The sequence below is a fragment of the Pecten maximus genome, chromosome 16 (assembly GCF_902652985.1).
Source record: "Pecten maximus chromosome 16, xPecMax1.1, whole genome shotgun sequence".
In the NCBI taxonomy this organism is placed as follows: domain Eukaryota; kingdom Metazoa; phylum Mollusca; class Bivalvia; order Pectinida; family Pectinidae; genus Pecten; species Pecten maximus.
In genome coordinates, this window is record NC_047030.1 from 20,464,786 (window position 1) to 20,487,937 (window position 23,152).

At 37.0% G+C, this 23,152-nt stretch overlaps 2 protein-coding genes across 7 annotated transcripts in view; one reads left to right on the forward strand and one right to left on the reverse strand.

Annotated features, from left to right (window-relative positions):
- The window catches only part of LOC117345131 (peroxisome biogenesis factor 2-like), a 45,029-nt gene extending 25,893 nt beyond the window's left edge, over window positions 1–19,136 (reverse strand). Inside the window, exons 1-3 of the mRNA XM_033908110.1 lie at window positions 19,059–19,136; window positions 16,292–16,369; window positions 14,759–14,821 (exon numbers count right to left, since the gene is read on the reverse strand). Of these exons, the coding sequence (XP_033764001.1) occupies window positions 14,759–14,802 (44 nt within the window). The 5' untranslated portion in view covers window positions 14,803–14,821; window positions 16,292–16,369; window positions 19,059–19,136. The remainder of the gene's footprint in view (window positions 1–14,758; window positions 14,822–16,291; window positions 16,370–19,058) is intronic.
- Window positions 491–23,152, forward strand: part of LOC117345129 (rootletin-like) — a 108,196-nt gene continuing 85,534 nt past the window's right edge. For 2 of the 6 annotated variants that reach the window (XM_033908095.1, XM_033908096.1), the window contains exons 1-2: window positions 491–1,502; window positions 10,790–10,822. In XM_033908095.1, coding sequence (XP_033763986.1) covers window positions 609–1,502; window positions 10,790–10,822 — 927 coding nt within the window. In that variant the 5' untranslated portion in view covers window positions 491–608. The remainder of the gene's footprint in view (window positions 1,503–10,789; window positions 10,823–23,152) is intronic. The other 4 variants (XM_033908097.1, XM_033908107.1, XM_033908099.1 and 1 more) reach the window with 3 other exon arrangements.

Here is a 23,152-nt window from a genome sequence, read left to right on the forward strand (position 1 = left end):
AGAATGATTACCCATTTTGTTGATGTCACACTTATAAAAATTAATCTATATATCAGAAAACCTTTTGTCAATAAAGTGAAAGTAATGAAATGGCTCTTCCCCCCATTGTGCCCCCTCCCCTGGATATGTAATAAATGCACTAGGAAGAAAATCAATGAACAGCATAGATTGTGACTAGTAAAAACAGAGGGCCGACCTGACATGCCGGGGAAGTGTGTGTTTGTATACTGCCGGTGTAGCTGGCATAACGCCATGAGTAAAACTACTGTAGAATATTAGGATCAGAAGTACCTTAGTACCCCTGTGATACAGACAAGGGACCCTCCCCACCACTGGAGCAAGTTATCCTGTACCACCTCCTCCCAGCCTCTGGACCGGACCAGGTGTGCAGAAAAGACAATCTCAGGTGTAAGAACAGGTGTTAATGAGTGATTGCACGGATAGATAATCCTGACCGTTTTTACAGGTGTTAGGGGTCAGATTCTGCCCCTCACACACATCCTCAGGTAAACACAGGTGTGACACAATCAACAGGTAACGAATCAATGACAGGTGAGGGGTTGTCAATATAAACAGCTGGCACGTGGAATAACACAGGAAGTGAAAGTATGGATGTAAACAAAACAAGCGAGATGTCTCTCGATGGCTCCAGTGTGGATGGTCTCGCCCCGGAGGATGAGGAACACAGCCTTACCCAAGGGAATCAGGAAACAGTGGGAGAGGTCAGTCAGAATAGGAGTGAGGGCGATGGTGTGGAAGATCTCGAGGACTCTCGTGATTTTGTGGATGCAGTGGCTGTCACTCAGGAGGAACTCATCAAACCTAAACAGGAAGTGGAGGACATTGATGTAGAGGGCATGGAAGAAGAGGTCAAAGGTGAAATGATGACCTTACAAAAGGTTGAGGAATTAGAAAGTACTGGTGATCAAAAACCTATTTCAGAGATTATTGAAGAACAGGAACATTCTGGACAAGGTGAGTTTTTAGACGCTCTCAGTGATATAGAACAAAAAATAGAGCCTCAAAGTGAAAGTAAGGAGGTGGATGCCAAAGATGAGGATGACAGTGATGAAAATATAGGTAGTGTTAGTGATGAAGAAAATGTCATCTACAAGGAGAATGATTTTGATGAGGAAGGTTTCCATGACCTACCATCCCCGAAGAATGTCATTAAAAGACAGAGTGCATCCACTGATGAACTGATGCTTGGTTTCCAGGACGATGGTCAGTCTTCTATCGTCAGTGACATCTTCACCGATGTTAACGCCAGATTCGGACAGATGTATCGGCCTGGCTATCAGCCTCATTCTCGTGATTTATCTCCTCCTGGAACTAAATTTGACTCTCTGAGGTCAAAGTATACACAACCGAGGTCATACACACCGAAAAAGAGTCAGAAACCTTATGATATGAGGGCACGACCTCCGATTTACAAAACACACCTAGGTGTGTCTAACAGTAGCAGTCCTTTAGGATATTACCTTGATGAGGATGAGAGACAAGTAAGTTACATATGTTACCTTGGTGAAGTATAATCTTAAAATTCCACCTTTAATACTGTCATAACTGTATAATTATATATCAGGTGAATGAGCATGAAACTGTCAGCCTTGACCTTGTATATATCTTTACTATATGACACTTGTCAGCCTTGACCTTGTATATATATTTACTACATGACACCTGTCAGCCTTGACCTTGTATATATCCTTACTACATGACACCTGTCAGCCTTGACCTTGTATATATCCTTACTACATGACACCTGTCAGCCTTGACCTTGTATATTTCCTTACTAAATGACACCTGTCAGCCTTGACCTTGTATATATCCTTACTACATGACACCTGTCAGCCTTGACCTTGTATATATCCTTACTACATGACACCTGTCAGCCTTGACCTTGTATAAATCCTTACTACATGACACATGTCAGCCTTGACCTTGTATATATCCTTACTCCATGACACTTGTCAGCCTTGACCTTGTATGTATCCTTACTCCATGACACTTGTCAGCCTTGACCTTGTAGATATCCTTACTACATGACACTTGTCAGCCTTGACTTGTATATATCCTTACTCAGTGACACCTGTCAGCCTTGACCTTGTATGTATCCTTATTCAGTGACACCTGTCAGCCTTGACCTTGTAGATATCCTTACTCCATGACACTTGTCAGCCTTGACCTTGTATGTATCCTTACTCAGTGACACCTGTCAGCCTTGACCTTGTAGATATCCTTACTCAGTGACACTTGTCAGCCTTGACCTTTTATATACAATGCATCTTTACTCCATGACACTTGTCAGCGTTTACCTTGCATAGATCCTGGCTCCATGACAACTGTCAGCCTTGACCTTGCATAGATCCTGGCTCCATGACAACTATCAGCCTTGACCTTGCATAGATCCTGACTCCATGACAACTGTGAGCATTAATTTGACCTTGTATAGATTCATGCTCCATGACAGCTGTCAGCCTTGACCTTGTATTGATCCTTACTCCATGGCAACTGTAAGTCTCGACCTTGTATAGGTCAGAGTAGATCCTCACCATAGTGGTACAATATCCCCTAACCTAAACCTATATTCTACTAATATTAAGTACAGTAGATCTAGCATGCCAAAGACATAATGATTTCTTGTAATATTTTGCTCCACAATGGAATGAAGAGCTATACAATATAACATATTCTGTGTGATTTGTAATCTATTCTGGTCATTCTAATTGGCATGCAACTTTTATTGAAGAATGTTCCGAGACAATAGGATGCTTTTGTAGCATTGTTGTTATTATGTAGACGATGCTGTTTAGAATTCAAGTAACAACTGCTAATCATGCAAAAGTCCCAAAATAAATTCACAAATTTAATGCAAAATCAGGTTTTATTACCAGTCAATAGAATTCAAACCACTGAACAGCCAAAGCATGAGGACATTATGTAGATATATCTAAGATGGCAGTTTATACATAACTAATGAGTTTCGGGATGATAAAACTCTACAGTACCAATAACTGAGTGGGCAGCTGGTGTGAAGACAGGCATTGGACCATGAATGCCATACATACATAAAATATGAACATCGTCACATCAATGGTCTATTAACACGATATAACATGTATGGTTCTATTACAGGTCTCAAGGGTACCATTATCATGTTGTATATATCCCTCTGGAGGGCCCCAAAAATACCTACATAAATATCTGTATTGTATAAATGCATGGTGTATATCCCGTCTGAGGGCCCCCAAAAATACCTGTTTAAATAATGTTTATCTCTCCTAAGGGCCTAAAAAGTAACCTATAGGAATTTTGCATATCTCATCGGCAGGCCCTAAAGAGTCCCTTCTATCAGGGCTCAAAATTTACCTGTAGGAATGGTATCTGTCCCTCCCACAGGGCTCAGAGATACCTGCATGAATGGAGAGTTACCCTAAGACAACATGTGGACCCCAAAGATACATGCATATCTTTTCTGTGGGCCCTAAAGATACATGCACATGCTTTCTGTGGGCCCCAAAGATACATGCACATGCTTTCTGTGGGCCCCAAAGATACATGCAAACCCTTTCTGTGGGCCCCAAAGATACATGCACATCCTTTCTGTGGGCCCCAAAGATACATGCACACCCTTTCTGTGGGCCACAAAGATACATGCAAACCCTTTCTGTGGGCCCCAAAGATACATGCACATCCTTTCTGTGGGCCCCAAAGATACATGCACACCCTTTCTGTGGGCCCCAAAGATACATGCACATCCTTTCTGTGGGCCCCAAAGATACATGCACACCCTTTTCTGTGGGCCCCAAAGATACATGCACACCCTTTTATGTGGGCCCAAAGATATCCCTAATATCAGAATTATTCCTACCTGGTACATCTCATGTTGTCTTTGGGTTACACAATGTGTTGATAGTACTTAGAACCAACATGCAAATGGACGACATAAGTTATTGATAAGCTGTGAAATCCATAGTGGACTTGATGGAGATGCTGACAGGCCCAACTAATCTGTATTAACAGACAGGGTAACAAATTTTGATGTTTTACTGTAAACTCATACAAACCGGTATTACAATGCAGTACATCAAGGAGCTCGGTGATTATCAACAAAATGAAGCTAAGTTCATTTAAGGACATCCTGTGTATGCAAGATGCATGGGCTTTGAATGTGTGTGAGATTTGGGAGGCTGCAGCCCTTAATGTTCAAGTTCAACGGTTTCTCTGTAACAGCTTGGAACTGATGCCAACTTAATGGTCTACCTCACTACAGCATACTTACTAAAGACATCCAGCAGGACACACCACTCAGTCACATTATACTGACAATGGGCAAACCAATGCCAGAATGCTGAGTGTAAAGCAGGAGTTACAACTACTATATAATATTATACTATATATGGAACTACTTTTTATAAACAAGGATATATCTAGTTCAGAGGACCAAAAGCCTTCCTTCCAGTGAGGCAGTGTCGAGGGAGAAATTAGTAAGAAGAAAGTTGTTATGAAAGAAGAGAAAAGATAAGATCCCATATCTAGTTGTCTCTTACGACCATGCAATGGGGTCAGCAAGTACAATTCTTAAGCCCTACATGCAGGGCCTGGACGGGACTATCTTGACTTACAAATGGAGTTTCCAATCATGCTCAATCCTTACACAAGACCTTCGATGGCTGAACCCACAGGGGTGAAAGCTCAAGAAAGACAAAGGAAGAAAATGGTCCTTTAGAAACAACAAAAGTTAGATAACATCCCAAATTCTAATATGTCGTCTCTTTCGACCCCTACAATAAAGACAGCAGATATACTTTAATACTCCATATACCTGAAGGGGTTACAAGGCAAGACAGAGCTGTTACTATGGTATAGATAGTACTATACACTTGTCCCTATAGTAAGGTAGTATGAATATTTCATGTCTGGGAACCAGAGGGCAAAGGTCAGCACAGAAAATAGTATTGATTGATGATAAAGCTGTACATCTTTTACTAAATCAAAAGTAAATCCTACATCAGATTCACCTATATAACTATACTGACCACACCAAATTCACCTATAACTATACTGACCACACCAAATTCATCTATATAAAGTATACTGACCACTCCAGATTCACCTACAGCTATACTGACCACATCAGATTTACCTACAACTATACTGACCACACCAGATTCACCTATAAGTATACTGACCACACCAGATTCATCTACAGCTATACTGACCACACCAGATTCATCTATAACTAGAAAATGTCTATAACTATAAATGCCCCTGATGCCACTAGACACCCAGAAATCACAAGTTTGGTGAGGATCGCCTCAGCAGTTCCTGGGATTAGTTATAGTTACATTGCATTGGGATGGGATGGGAAACGACGGGAGGTGAAGCGATGTGCCAGAATGGACAAGGGTAACAATATATGCCCCCCCCCCCCCCCCCAATTTCATGGCGGGGGCATGATTATACTGACCACACCAAATCCACCTACAACTATACCGACCACATCAGATTGACCTGACATTGAATACTGACCACAGGACTAGTGATCTAGTCATGTACTGTACTATAGCATTATGTGGTCAAACACCAAAAGGCCTTCGTTGTAGAGCAAAGTGACTGTGATGCTAGTTAAATTTACTCCTCTTCCAGAATATTTTAACACGCCTTGAGTGCTCTCAAATATAAATGTTCTTCTTTCACATATCTAATCTTTCACAATTAAATCTAAGGCAATTTATGCATAAAAATGACCTGTGAAAATATCTGAATGTATTAAGTAACATACTCAAATCTTACATCATCTTTCTTTGTTAACTGCTGCATCGATTAAGTTACAAATCCAGATGAAATATTTTAACTACGCATGCAGTTTTCATTGGTGTGTGTGGGTTGGTATTGCAGAATCTACTCATTGCAAAATCAAATTCCGCAGAAATCATTTACAATGGATTTCCCTTCATGTTGGGTGACATTCATGCTTTTAAGTATATTGATTGTAGGACTCAATGACAATAATACTCCAGTGTATAATTTGTTGATGATGCTGTTGTGATGATAGCAGTTTCCCTTAGATCTTAAATTGTCTTCAGTAAATGTAAATTTTGTTTAACGTCAGCGAAATGTCAGTTCAAACACAATCATGCAGATAACAAAAGACTTACTACAGACAATAAACGATTAAAACTTTTTTAAAAAAGAAAAAAAGATGTATTTTCCCCTATAAAACTTGTCATATATGAAAATTTTTAAACACAGTTTATATGCATGGCCTCTATTTATCAATTTTATCGGTCTTTGACATAAAATTTAAAAACAAATTTCATGAAGCACTGCAAACTAAATTTCATTTTCTATCCCATGTAGCTATGGGTATTGTCTGGAATGTCTGCATCTCCATTGATTTTTAACAGTTGCCAAATTTTCTCCAACATCCCTGGCGGCCCTTCACACACTACTAAGTATACTGCAACTATATAATCATTGTTAGTGTTGAAATGGCATTATTAGGTACTGGTGGTAGGTATATATAGGTATATTGGAATGTGTCAGACACTTAAATCAAATTCCTCCCATCAAATTTATCGATTTTGACTACATATTATAATACAATGCAGATGGAATTTAAAGAGATAGAGAGAGTTTGGCTCTACTGCACTTACATCTTAACACTGCAGTATTCCTCATGGAATATGCTCTACTATTCCATTCTAAATAGATAAAATCATTATTTGCAGAATCATCAAAGTCAAAAGATGAGATGTGGGTAAATTAAATGACCAGAAAACTCCACCTTATTTTAATAACATCTCTCCTGTTTTAAAACGTTTGGTATATACAAAAATGTATATAACCTTCAGAAAGGCTTCAAAGTTAATAAACAAATATCAAGAGATCCTAGAAGGATCTTACAGCCCATCTTTGGATCTAAGTAATGCTGATCTTTTTCTTCTTTTACCTTCTTTCTTCTTCATCATTTGATATGCAAGGCAACCTTGACACAATATAATGATACAATTCTGTGATGTATGAAAGTTCTGAGAAGAAGAACTTTCTAAGAAAGATTGAAAATAAATTTCAACTGATAAAATCCAAGATCGCAACCTGTTGAACATTTTATAATTACTTCTGTAATATAGACACATGTAGGAACCAGGGAACACTTACAAATCACATTTGATAAACATCCTTTCAGTACTTCTCTGGAAATAGTGATGACAAATTTCAACAGTTAAAATCAGAGATTGCCACCAGCATGCATGTTAGTCTTTTTGTTTTCCTGATCAGATTCAAAATTGAATGGACACAAATAGAGATCAATGAAACAACATATGAAGTTTGAGAAATATCCTTCCATCTCTCAAGAAATATTCATTACAAGGATTAATAGTACGACGGACAGATGATGGACACACCATGGACAAAGGGTGATTTGAATAGCCCATCTGATAATGGAGGGGTAAAAATACAAGGGTGTATATACATTGAGACTAAACATAAGCCATGTACACTTATTAATAAACTAGGACACTGGTCCAGGGGTCATGTGTCTGACCATTAAATGATAAACCTTCAACTAAAACTATACATGAAGCATTGACCTTTGACCCAATTAGATTGCAAAATGTAAGATTGACACAAAAAGATTTACATCAGACCTATCAGACACATTCTCAATTAAGGCCCCTATCAGACACATTCCCAATTAAGGCCCCTATTAGACATGTTCCCAATTAAGGCCCCTATCAGACATGTCTACCAAATTGCTCCTATCAGACATGTCTACCATGCCCGTATCAGACATTTCACAATTAAGGCCCCTATCAGACATGTCTACCATGCTCCTATCAGACATGTCTACCATGAACCTATCAGACATGTCTACCATGAACCTATCAGACATGTCTACCATGCTCCTATCAGACATGTCTACCATGCTCCTATCAGACATGTCTACCATGAACCTATCAGACATGTCTACCATGCCCATATCAGACATGTCTACCATGAACCTATCAGACATGTCTACCATACCCGTATCAGACATTTCACAATTAAGGCCCCTATCACACATGTCTACCATGCTCCTATCTAAAATGTCCAGAAAGCCAATTGCAAAGCTCTACATGAAGGAAAAACACATTTTGACAGTGAAATCATGTCACATTTGACAAGTAAATCCATGACATCACCATAAATGATTGTTCATGAGACAATGCATCACTGATCGATGGAAAACAATGGTATTAAATACAATCAGTGATAAACTTCAAATACAAAGCTTTTGTGTTTGTATATCTGAGCTATAGGTATGTAGCATATATGATACATATCCACCCTATGAACCAGCATCATGTCAGTACTGGTAGCCATTACCAGTTCTTCGCCGACTCAGCATATTTTGATCAGTTTGATCAATGAGAATGTGATGTAATCATCATGTTACTATATTGATTTTACAAATAAAGCATGGATTAAATACAACATCCTAAATGGTGATGTCAGAAATTGTGTGTAATTATTCTCCTAATAATCCATAAAAGAGGATTTAAATTGGTGTTTGTCTGCAATGACAACAGTTACATCCCTGGGGTGGCCCCTTATATGTAGATTTCCCTGGTCTATATACCACATATATATATATATTAATGTGCTACAGTACCTTCCACTTTCGTTTATTGGGTTTTTATATTTTAGTACCATATGGTCCAATAGTAATCTGACAATCTGACATTAGTAAAAGCACAAATAAAAACACCATTTATTATCAACAATAAATGAAAATTTTTTCATCCAAAATCGACCCAAGTCATAACATAAGCATTATGCACCAAATCCAAGATGGCGACATGTATTCAGCTTATTGGTTAACTTGGTAAATTAAGGCCCGCAAATAGGCAACCCAATTAAGCAGAATGCACTGTATATTGAAACTGAAATCAGGATTGCTGAGTACCTGTTTAAAATTACGGAATAGCCTGTTTAACCTCGAGTACCTGTAGCAAGGGTGGCCCCTTATATGTTAATTTCCCTAGAATGGTTCATACAGCTCGTTAATGTGCTATATTGAGACTGAAATCAGGATAACCATATACCTGTTGAAAGATACAGAATTACCTGTTTGATATTGGTACCTGTAGTTACACCTGTAAAAGGTGTGGACAGATAAGGTGTAGAAATGTTTGTGACGAGTAGCATTATACACACTGTCACAAAGCTTGTCTGATAGGACCAAAGTACTGATTCCTTAGCTTACTGCCATAGGTACATGTGGTGTATGACCAGCAGGTCAAAGGTCATGATATACATAAATTGTATTCATGTCAAAGTTAACATCAAATGGCATGTGAGGTCATGATATACATCAATATACGACATTCGTCCAAGAGACTACCCATGAATTTAGGCTATAAAGAAGATAATGTTCAAATCGTGCGAAGGGTTACCAAGATCAGTGATTTTCTTTATAACATCATTCTCTAAACAGGGACTCGTTTTATAACAATTTTGAGTTTAATTATTGTTATAAAAAGTGCCAATAATCAAGACTACTAACAGCTGTAATATGATTGTGATTTTTTAGTATTTTTTCTCCATTCAAAAATCTGTGTTGTGAATTGACCCTATTTAAAGAAATTAAATTCTATTTCAGATTAAAACCTACCATATATACTATAATATGTTAGTCTCAGATGGAATCCAGATAAAATATGAAATGTCCATGGAAGTCAATATTCAGTCATTCACTGTCTGCCCTATGTAAGCCCCGATAATTACTGGAACATCTGACATCACTATACCTAGTAAGTTGCTCAGTCTCAAACTTCTTCACTGTCTGAATTGTTTCCCACTCATATGAGTTTGTGCAGGGTTATTTCCCTTTTCATATCAGTTTTTGCAGAGTTGTTTCCCTATTCATATGAGTTTTGCAGGGTTATTTCCCTTTTCATATGAGTTTTGCAGGGTTATTTCCCTTTTCATATGAGTTTTTGCAGAGTTGTTTCCCTTTTCATATGAGTTTTGCAGAGTTGTTTCCCTTTTCATATGAGTTTTTGCAGAGTTGTTTCCCTTTCAAATGAGTTTTTGCAGAGTTGTTACCCTTTCAGATTTTACAGATTCATTTTAAGAGTACGTGCAGATTTACTGACGGATATTCACATAATTCTAAAATCGTTATCAATATAATTTTGGAAGGTGAATTCATGCAACAATGTTTTGTTGTCATTTAATACATACAAAGTGTGCTAGAAGGACAGAGAAAACATTTGTCTATCTATATATGCCTAAATTAATTGTATAAAGCTCTGCTGGACGTCTTATTAACATTGACACAGATAATATTGAGTACAGGATTTTATCTGGTATACACATGTTTAAAGTACAGTACTTAGAACACATGATAGAACAGAGCTAATTAATATCTACATGGTTTATAATTGATTTTTTATTATTAATTAGACTTGATTATAGGTATAATGTGTATCTAGATCTGAGGATTTGATACAATGGGTCTTTCCCATGGTATACTTCATTAACAATATATTTCTATCTAAATTTACAACAGTCTGTACGTGCCAGTGTTAATGTGAAAATATAACAATGGTTTCATCAAAATGGGGAACATGTCTTTTTATTTTGGGGAAATAGCATGTCTTCTTAGCTAGAGAAAACATTGACATAAATAAGGCAAATAATTCTCTTTATTCACTACATTTTCCCGATGTCGTCATTTAAAACTTTTATTATTATTGCATTTTATTTTATGTAAATGACGAACTATTTTTTACAGAGGAAGTTGAATGGTTCTGTCAGCAGTAAGCAGGTAGGAATTCTGAGGCACTTGTGGTCCTTGTAATGCACCTTAACTTGTCCGTGTGTATTATATAGGGAGAGGATATGTCTCTGTCCAGTATTTCCTTAATTCCTTAACAACAAATATAGAATTAGCATACATTGTAATATGTCCTGATGTGCATTAAATACCCATCAAACTATTCATGTAAACTTGTCATATAGCCAGGTAATTAAGTTCCTAAGATTAACTAGTTATATAAGTTAACTAGTTATAACGTAAACAAGGAATACAGATGACTGGTTATACAGGTAAACAAATCTTACAGATTACTGAGTTATACAGGTAAACAAGTTTTACAGATTAACTAGCTATACAGTTAGGGTTCCCAGTTATACATGTAAACAAATAATATAGGTTAACTAGTTATACAGGTTAACAAGTTAAACAAGTTAACAAGTTATACAGGTAAACAAGTTTTACAGACAAACTAGTTATACAGTTAGGGTTCCCAGTTATACAGGTTAACAAGTTAAACAAGTTAACAAGTTATACAGGTAAACAAGTTTTACAGACAAACTAGTTATACAGTTAGGGTTCCCAGTTATACAGGTTAACTAGTTATACAGGTTAACAAGTTATAAAAGTTATCTTGTTATACATCTTAACTAGTTATACAGGTCAACAAGTTATACAGATTAAGTAGTTATACAGGTTAACTAGTTATATAGCTTAACTAGTTATCAGATTAACTTGCCATACATGTTGATTGTACATGTTAACTCAATTTACCTCACACAGGTAAACTAGTTACACAGGTAATCTGTACAGGTAAACTGGTCATACAGTTATGCGTGTCACATAGCTAAACTATTTATACACATACATTGTATACTTGTCATATATACTCATGGTAATTTTAATTAGTTACAAAATAGCATCAAACAAATAATCTCATTAAACAGATACTTTTTGCCACAGGTGTTAATGATGATGTCACAGCCTGTAGTAGCATGTGTATAAAACATTGCTGGGGGTCCTTACATATCTATATATAATACTATCACACTATGTTTGATCTGGTGATGAGTTTGTGTTGTAATGACCTCAATATTTGTCTGTTTTCTGTCATTTTTATCACTGCTTGATTGTATTTTAAGCTGCACATTTCGAATATTCAGTATGATTGATTATAAGATTATGACACAGACAGATGTATGAGTGTGTACATCATCACATACAATTCTCCATACTGGACAGTGTATATTTTTAGAAACAATGACTAGATTCAGGAACATTTTAAGCATTTATTTCACCATTTAATTTCAGATATATTTAATTTAGATTTTAGATCTCCAAAAAATAAGGCTTTATGCATCTGACAATTCAAACTAGCAGGATCTTTACAAAATAAGTATATGGCACAGAATGGAGAAAATTTAATTACTTAACATTTCAATAAAAAATATATTTGTACAGAATGGTCTAATATACAGGTCCTGTATGCCAGGCTATTGTTGCACACAATCTTGTATGACTTTAAATTTATGTTTTATGCACTGAATTATTTGAAACAGTTTTTTTTATCACTTTTGTTGACACATGTAATCAGCACCCAACCCCTTTTCCATACATAACATCAAGTTGGTCCTAAGTTACCAGTTTTAGTTATAACAATAGAGACATTATAGTCAATATTAAACATTTCAGACACCATATATGGTCAGTAGAGTAAAACATACTGAATTACAATAGATCATTAGAGACTGTATAATGTCAGTTTTGATTGTCATCATAAGACCACACCGCCTTGCCCAGAGTTCAGCTGCAGAACCTGATCTCTCTGACAATTCATGTGACAATTTTACACCATTGGATAGCTATATATCACAAGAAGTGTTAACTTATATACGACAAGTCTATATGTCGCCTCCTGTATATAAGCTCAATTTACAAATACTTATGTACACTGCCCACCCATAATATTTACATACATAGCAGTAACAGGCTTAAATGTCCAGTGTTGATCAGCTACCCAAAGATCAGTTGTAATAATATACACCCCGATAAAAAGGCTTTAACCACTCAAATTGGTTTCTTCTTACAACAAAACTGTAAATCTTTTATTCATAAGAAAATAATTTTATTTTGATCGCTTCTGAAGTGTGACAATTTCACCAGAACATTGCTTATTTTGTGCTTTAAGAATATATGAGGTACCATGTTTTTTTCATTAAATATTATGTGTACATTGTATACTGGCTTCTACAGTCTCTAACCACTAGGTTCTCAGTTCTTGTCAGGGAAATTATTTTCTCATCACAAGAATGTGTATACAATCAAGAGATCTCGATCCAGCTGTATTCAGGACTCACACAACTAAATATTGACTACATGTTAATACTAGTGACTCCTTCCTCTGAAGTGATGTGTAATCTATATCAAATTAAAGCTACCTGAACATTTCTATCATTGTACAGGTTTAATGGCATTTAAGAGTACATGGGTACTCGAAAGACAGTAACACTGATATTCACAGTTGATGTGGGAACCCTCACCTGGGGAATTCCCGCCTTTTTTCACACCTACATCACTCTATTTTCAGTAGGAGCGAATTTTTTGGTCTTTGTTTCAAGTCTTAATACATTACTTTTTATTCATATATATAGGAAGTACCTATTCCACGTCATGTTAATTACTCAAGAAAAAAGCTACAAACCTAGCTCAGAGACACTTTCATAAGGGACTTTTTTCTTGGGTAACAGCAGCTGATTTAGCTGTGTGAGTACTTCAAGCTGTGTGATGTCCCTAACATCACTGACAAGTCCTAGAAGGACAAAACAGCTGTGTGATGTCCCTAACATCACTGACAAGTCCTAGAAGGACAAAACAGCTGTGTGATGTCCCTAACATCACTGACAAGTCCTAGAAGGACAAAACAGCTGTGTGATGTCCCTAACATCACTGACAAGTCCTAGAAGGACAAAACAGCTGTGTGATGTCCCTTGTATCACTGACAAGTCCTAGAAGGACAAAACAGCTGTATGATGTAACTTGTATCACTGACAAGTCCTAGAAGGACAAAACAGCTGTGTGATGTCCCTAACATCACTGACAAGTCCTAGAAGGACGAAACAGCTGTATGATGTCCCTCATATCACTGACAAGTCCTAGAAGGACAAAACAGCTGTGTGATGTCCCTTGTATCACTGACAAGTCCTAGAAGGACAAAACAGCTGTATGATGTAACTTGTATCACTGACAAGTCCTAGAAGGACAAAACAGCTGTGTGATGTCCCTTGTATCACTGACAAGTCCTAGAAGGACAAAACAGCTGTGTGATGTAACTTGTATCACTGACAAGTCCTAGAAGGACAAAACAGCTGTGTGATGTCCCTTGTATCACTGACAAGTCCTTGAAGGACAAAACAGCTGTGTGATGTCCCTTGTATCACTGACAAGTCCTAGAAGGACAAAACAGCTGTGTGATGTAACTTGTATCACTGACAAGTCCTAGAAGGACAAAACAGCTGTGTGATGTCCCTTGTATCACTGACAAGTACTAGAAGGACAAAACAGCTGTGTGATGTCCCTTGTATCACTGACAAGTACTAGAAGGACAAAACAGCTGTGTGATGTCCCTAACATCACTGACGAGTCATAGAAGGATGATACAGCTATATAATGCAGTTTTATATCTTATATATATGTAACAGAGCACAGGATTAATTAAATTTAAATCACTGCTTCTGCTAGGGATCAAAACTGGGACCTCTGGCTTACTAGTCTTACGCTCAACCGATCGAGCTAAGAGAAGATCTCTCTAGCCGAGCGGTATATTGCGACTAGTATTTATCAGGGTTACATATACTGTATCCATGATATGTAAAAGAGCTGTTCACTTGTGTATCTTTCATACATACCTTTTAACAAACAAACTTCATTCTGCGTTTCAAATTTTCTTACCTTCCAGATGAGGATTTTGAGAAGTGCATCCACTTCAGGCCCATACTTTACAAGTGTGTTGGTCTTAAATTCAAAAGAAATATACAGATATCAATATGGGTTCACCATCAAACATGTAATGATTTTGTTGTAACTGTGCTGTTTCAATATCCGAATTCCAAAACACTGTCAATTGTATACATGCAGATATTTTTACAGAATGATCAAAATAAACAACATAGTGTCATATATTACCTAGCCATTACTATTGTAGTGGGAAAGCATTGAACAGTATAGAGTAAAAGGAACAGATTGTTGTGGCTTGAACTCAGCCGACAGAGTGGGTCTGTGGGGCTTGTACATAGTGTTAAATATAATGGTCTCTGTCACTCAGCTGACAGAGCAGGTAAGGTTGGGCTTGTACATTGTGTTAAATTTAATGGTCTCTGTCACTCAGCGAACGGGGTGGGTCGGTTTGACTTGTGGCAGTCACAGTATTAAATACAGTCTCTATCACTCAGCTGACAAAGTGGGTCAGTGTGGCTTGTACATAGTTAAATATAATGGTCTCTGTCACTCAGCTGATGGGAGTGGGTCAGTGTGGCTTGTACATAGTTAAATATAATGGTCTCTGTCACTCAGCGGAACGGGGTGGGTCGTGTGACTTGTGGCAGTCCACGTATTAAATACGGTCTCTATCACTCAGCTGACAAAGTGGGTCAGTGTGGCTTGTACATAGTTAAATATAATGGTCTCTGTCACTCAGCTGATGGGAGTGGGTCAGTGTGGCTTGTACATAGTTAAATATAATGGTCTCTGTCACTCAGCTGATGGAGTGGGTCAGTGTGGCTTGTACATAGTTAAATATAATGGTCTCTGTCACTCAGCTGATGGAGTGGGTCAGTGTGGCTTGTACATAGTTAAATATAATGGTCTCTGTCACTCAGCTGATGGAGTGGGTCAGTGTGGCTTGTACATATGTAGTTAAATATAATGGATGGTCTCTGTCACTCAGTTGACAAAGTGGGTCAGTGTGGCTTGTACATAGTTAAATATAATGGTCTCTGTCACTCAGCTGATGGAGTGGGTCAGTGTGGCTTGTACATATAGTTAAATATAATGGTCTCTGTCACTCATCTGAAAGATTGGGTCAGTGTGGCTTGTGCAAAGTTTTAAATACTTCTGTCACTCAGCTGACAGAGCATGCTCAGGAGATAGAGCTGTGGATTATCACAGTAGAGTTTTTACCTTGTGTCTCAAATAAGTAAGTCTGGTACATTCTGTATAACATTTATCCCAACAAACTTACCCCCTCACTAGCCTAGTCTGAAAGATTGGGTCAGTGTGGCTTGTGCAAAGTTTTAAATACTTCTGTCACTCAGCTGACAGAGCATGCTCAGGAGATAGAGCTGTGGATTATCACAGTAGAGTTTTTACCTTGTGTCTCAAATAAGTAAGTCTGGTACATTCTGTATAACATTTATCCCAACAAAAAGTGTTTTGTCATACTTTTATTTTTTAAATAATTTATAAAAGATAAAATCAAATTTTTACCTGGTGGTATTTAAACAACTGCATCAACTGACTCTTGACAAGGGAGACAACCTCATTGTCAAGTTCTGCAGCATCCAGCTGAAACAATCAATAAGGATAACACAAAATCAGTGAAGGGGGACAACTCTTTCTATACATCTTTTGTTCCAAGCATGCACGGGAAAGTGACTGATATTTTCAGTCTTGTATAATTATATTATATATATAACTTGTATTTTAATATGAACCTTTATAATTATCAGTTACTGCAAAATAGGACAGATATATATTCAAGACTGGGCCTGTTTTATCTGTAGTTACATTTATATATATATAATTTCCGAGGCAATCTGCCCCTTTATCAAGACACAAGTAAGTTAAAAATACAGACATACAGATGTAGCAGTTACATAAGTTGAGTAGATAAGCATTGTACAAAAAAATTGAACAAACAATATTGTTATCTGTTTGGTCGATAACTCATAACATGATAATATCATATACATATATATATTACCTGAACATGAATACATATATATATATGCACACTAACTCATATATCACACACATACAAAAAACTCAATATTTCTCTCTTTGGTTTCTTACCCAATTTTTTTGATAATTGAAATATTTGAAACAGAATTAAGGTAGTTTATCCTTCAGGGTGTCATTTTTTTCACTCTTCATCAGGACAAACATCTAAGATGCATACAAACTAAATCTTGTTAAGAATATTATAATAGTGGAGTTGTCACCTTATATGAGTACTAGCTCATGAGGCCCAGTGATTTTTTCATCCTTTTTTACAGGGGCCTGTACCTTTTCAATTGGGAAAATACAGCGGCATTTTTCCCCAATTGGGAAAATTTGGTGTTGGTTTTAAATGAAAAAAAAAGTCAATAACACGTCCATATATTTATTTATCTGTTAAATTTTCAACATTCATCTGGCCTAATGATTATTAATAGCTATCTAAAGGGCCATTTTCCTTGTTTTTTGCCCCTTGAACATGTCCACCAAAGAGTCCAGGCCAGTTGTCATGTTTTTTCAATTTTCTTGAAGGATGTGTCCCAAGTTTTATACCCTTTTGTAACAAATGGCTTACAACTCAAATGTGCACCAAAAAATAAACAATTCTCAAACAATTCTCAGTACTTGCACATGTAGCCACATGTCACACTACTGTGATAAAGACAAGAGAAGGAAGATCCATATTTGGCAGCATTAAATGTTCATCTATCGACGCTGCTCCTCTTTTTCCCCGATAAAGTTAATACCAGATTTTCGTCGCGGGTTACATGTACATTGACGTTTGCTACGGGTAAACATTCCGTCTGGACGGTTGATAAAACAGATTCAATGTTGGATGATGATTCATTGGTTGACGGGTTGTTTGGTATATCGCCGCCAGAAGACTTTTTGAAGAAGTCACTCACTTTCGTAAGGCCTTTCCTATCTTTTTTGTCAGTCTTTTGACATAATACTTCGTGTTGTGCGACTCTTGTTTACATGATCTTAAACTTTCAAGCGCTTGTCATAGCATATGTGAGACACATGTGCGATTAAAACACTCGATCGACACAGACTTTCGCGGTGCGCTCGATTTGAAACATTGAGGAAAACGACATCGTTTCAGACACGGAAACAGAAAGCACGGGAATTTGCGTTATCGAACGCGACCAACATAGAACGAGAACACCGGTGTTGAAAATTTCTTGTGATATACCAATTAATATGAAGGGATATTTTCTGAATGGGAAAATATGAGCAAGAAATTGGGAAAATACAACAAAATTTCTCTAGGGGAAGGGGCCGAAATTCGGCCCCAAATCGACCCTAAAAAGATCACTGAGGCCAGTGGGAATTTCCTTTTGGACTGGTTCTAGTAAGAGTATTATACTTTTCACAACTCCTTCCCATCATAAATTTGGTGCCATTGACCACTCAAAGTGTAAACTAATGCCTTTATATTGTAAAAGACTTAGTAAATGTAAACTTAATGTATTTTACAACAATTGCAAAACAAGTGATATGAACTAATATCAATCACTCATGTTGGCACGGATGAAAGCATGCCAGGGGTCTTAGTATGGGAGGAAACCAGAGTATCCTAGAAAACCTATGTGAGCAGGCGACCCCATACCTATCCGTGTCCGATAGGGAATCCAACCCGGCCATCTAGGTGAAAGTCAAGTGTGTAACTACTGTACATCACATTTTCATCACTACTTCCTATTACAGGATTAACAAAACCTCTAAACTTTCATTTCCCCCACTCCTTGCACAAACAAAATTAACCTTGTTAACATGCACATGTACCTAGAAAACTTAGTTCAAGTTTCCTATGGTCCTGGAAACAGACTTGATATATTCTGACAGATACATGTAGACGACTGTGGTCGTCTGCACAGACCAGAACTCTTGTACATACTGTACTGTATACGGGTATATAGTCAGAGTTTGCACACGTGTCACGGTGTGACGTTTATACAGAAAGATCTCCATACGTCAGATGCCTGTCCGCTATATGCTTTGCCTCCCTGATCTGTTGCTGGAGCCTGAGTAAACCCAATATATCAGGAAAGTACAGCTCTACTGTATGTAACAACTGTGTATTAAACTGTACAACACACGACACGTGTTCCATAATTGAATGGAACAAAATACTGTTTTCCGGTGTATTGAGCAATATTGATGCTTTGACAGTGCATATATCATTTACAACATCATATTAGGTATGAGTGGATGGGATTAAAAAACTAGTATATATCAAGCAGATCTTACAAACCTGACTAACACGAAGCGCAGGAATGGGTGTATCCTTCTTGGTAGTCGCCATATTTGTTTATCTATCGCGCCCAGTGCCGGTTTGTGAAACGATTTATGATTGGTCGATAGTTTTATACAGGTCTTGACATGTTTAGGCAGTGATAACACTGACCATGGTCTAAATAACGAATATGTGTTCATGATTGAATAAAGTATATATGTACTTACGAGAAATTATATATATAAAGCTATAGTATCTTAAAAGTACATATTTATATTAAAAACAAAACCACATCGTTCGAAATAAGCAGCCAATCAAATTAACCGTTATACACACACCTGTCATGCGCTCTTCAGTTTTGGAGGTGACATTATCTGTACGAACTTGGTGACGAAGAATATAGCGTCTGCTAATCTAGGGGTAAGTAAATTTTTTGGGGATGGTGCATTTCAAGCTTTAAATCACATAAAGACGTGTCGCATTTTACTAACCGTTTGCTAATCTTTAAAAATCATTATTTTGGGAGTGAATTTGAGGCCGGATCAGTAAGTTAAAATGCTGTTTTTATTATCCGGCTGACGACAAGGACGAACCTGGCAAGGTTTATCATTTGTCACGACTCGGTCCCATACAATCGATCGAGGCCTATTGATCGAGTAAATTGGCATTAACCAAATTTCAATAGTCTTATATTTGTTTTGTGTATTGCTATTCTGGCTGTTCTTTTGGGTATATCATACAATAGCGACACAAGACAAACACCGAAGTTGGGACACCTCATTTTGTAGCCCTTCAGGGACTACTGTATTACGTTACGTTACAAATGTGTTCCACTTCAAATCAAAGCCAGACTTTTCATTTTTGCTTCTCTTTTTTCTCTACAAACTTATCAGCAACAGATTAAGCATTTTGTCATCTATAGCCTTTCAAAGCAGGCGCATGCATACACATGCCATTTATTTTTCTATTTTGCTTGGTTGGTGGATCTTTGCGCTTTGTTGTCTAGTGAACGATGCAAAACCTTAGTAAGACTTTATGAAAATAAAATTTGTGCACATTTAACACTCATGTTTTTAAGTGAAGTTTAATTCCATGAAGTACTCGTATTACCGAGTGAAATAATCCGTGGTGTTATGTGAATTATAACGAAACTATCAGACGTTTAAATGTATATATCATGATTCCCCAATCCTGATAAATCCTTACGACTACGTACATAATCCGGATTTAAAGCTGCCATGCTAGTCGTGCATGTTGATATACGAGAATAACAAGTAAGTTTGAATAATGTCAATATAACTTTTACTGATGATCGGGAATTAGCAATGACTGTTATGTATCCATATACACAAGCTATAGTGTATATCGCTCATGATATACGGTCTGTTATAACAATAGTTTGTATGGCATTTCAAAACAAAATCATAGCTATTGTAAAAGGATGATTAAAAACCATAGAAAATATTGTATTGCTGTCTTGCAGATTTGCCACCAGTTGTTTATAATTATATACCAAGACTGCGAAGTCCATCACAGAATGTAGTGGTAATTTTTTAAAATTGCCTTTGAATTCCAAACAACTGTGGGTTGGCGTATATCTAGCTTATATCTATTTTTCATTGATGTTTTCTGGGCCACAAGTGACCGCGATATTTATCTGGAATTCGCCGTTTCTGACCGAAGTGTTAATGTTCTGATATTGTCTGGGCATTTAACACGAGATTTATCACAATTTAATCTAAATTGTCAAATTTAAATCCCAATAAAATCCACGCTTTTAAATGTCTGCGTTTGGTAGATCTTTCTCAAAGTAGAGATCTCTGGCCACTATACAGGTTTCTGAATGAAGTAGTGTCCTGCTTTAGCCAATGTATTAGTGTTGTCAGCTGCTTTACCTACTCTTGAAGATTACGTGATATATTGGCGCGCCATGTGTCCAGGCAATTCAGTGTCTCACCAAAGAGAGTGTGTTTTAATCATAAACTATGACTAATTTCGGTCAGTTTTACAAATTACAATTTGGTAGCTCTGCATAATATGCATGACGAAAATTTGACAAAAATTGTTATTATTGAAGAAAATCACATCGAACATGGGCAAAGATGGCAAGTGCTTGTTACATACACATAACAGCATAACTATAATTAAACGATTTCCTTCCAAATCGTTTACAGAAAATGTTTCGCGAAAGCTGTTTGATAAATGTTAGAAGACCGTGAAATGCTGGTCTGAAGAATAAAGATAACTGATATTTTCTTTGCCGTGATGCACGATCCGCGATCTGTGGTTTTGTAGGTGACTTCGACAAAATAGTTATTCATCCAAAATATATGATGGAATATTGTATTTGTCTACAAACTATCATATTATTCCATAGTTGGTTGCCACAAAGTAAAAATTTCCGTGGGAGTCTTTGTTTTAGCTGGTTCAATCACAAAAGCTCCAGACTGGATTTGCAATCCATTGTAGGAAGTGGGGAAGCGTGCCAAGTTTGGCTGGATCTGCGACTCAGCAGTCCTATTATTTACAAAGCTTAGCGGAATGACTGATTGTATAAACGTTTGCCACACAAGACAAGGACACGAAATAGTACGACTATGTATGTGTGTTCAGGCCACAAGGGTTAAGAACATTATGGGAAATAATGGTAAAAACTATATCATGATTCTTCAAAACCCTGGCCGGCAATACCTAAAAACTCGGGTACCGGCTAATCGGGGAAGATGCATAATAGCTTATTTCTCATGAACCCCATATTTCATATGGTCCATACATTTTGAACGCCGCCTCTACGACAACATTGAAAAATATATTTTGATCAAATATACGTTTGAATTGTTGAAAGCAAACAGCCACAGCCAACGTAATCACTATTTACCTTGGACACGTGATCAACGAGAACGAGAATCTGAATTTAGTGTTTTGGGCGGATCGAGTTAAGGAGTACTTTTCGGAAGTGAAAATAGACCGTAATATATTTCCGAATTTTTCATTTGCGTTAGGCAGCTTTTAGTTCACTACTTTTCATTAAGACGTGGACTTAACTGATATTTTAGAGAGGACGAAATTCATTGCAACATCGCAACCATGTACAAATCGGTGTAGTTAACCTCCGCAAGTCATAATGATCTGACTGATCCAAGACACCCCTACGTTAAACACACGTAGAGTAACTCCGAACGGTAATAGTTCCCCTATAAAGGGATAAACACAATCTCAAAATAGCTTTATTTCATTTCAAAATAATACCAACTAGACCTATAAATTTGATTGGGGAGTCGTGTGATTTTCCTTACAAGCATCTTCGCTAAGTTCGTGGAGTGAAGCGTAATCAGAAGCCTTGGCTAGCGAAGATGCCTCACGAGCTACTGAACGAAATGTTTGACCTATATTTATTTTGGTGAAATACGTATTTGATGCATTTACATATGCTAAACCAGCTGCTTCAAATATAGTTTTATTTTGCGTTTCTAAACGCATTTTATTTACCCAGCAATGCTTCAAGCTTCAAGACAAACGTTACAAGTGTGTAACTTTTTCACTTTCAATAAGGGAAGTAACTCTTACACACTTCGGTACTGTAAAATCAGTATGAGCTGGATGCAAAACGCCATGAAGACATAATTAATCTAAACAATATATTCCAAATGTTTATTCCGTTACGAGATTTGTTACGCAAATCATGATTAATTATTAAGTCCGTAATAATGACTTTAATCGACCCTGGACCAGTACATAGTGACCGCAGGCCGGGCTAATATAATTTACACCGAGGCCTTTTTATTACCGAATAACAAGCAGATGTCCCGGAACATCGTCGTAATCAATTAACATCTTGGGAATATTGTATGCGGGGAGATTGAAAATCTGACCGGAAAGTTGTCTTTTGTACCTTAAAAACGTTATTACTGACAAGTTTTCCGGATAAATATATATTCGACAGAGGTTTATTAGTCGAATTCCTTTCATAATTCACATAGGAGGGATACTCTAATATAAAACGACTATTTCTATATTTTCATTACCAGGAGTGAAATAAAAAAAAATGTAGACAAAGGTTCATTTACGCCTAGTGGTACATGTACTGAATAATTCATAAAATAATACTAGAA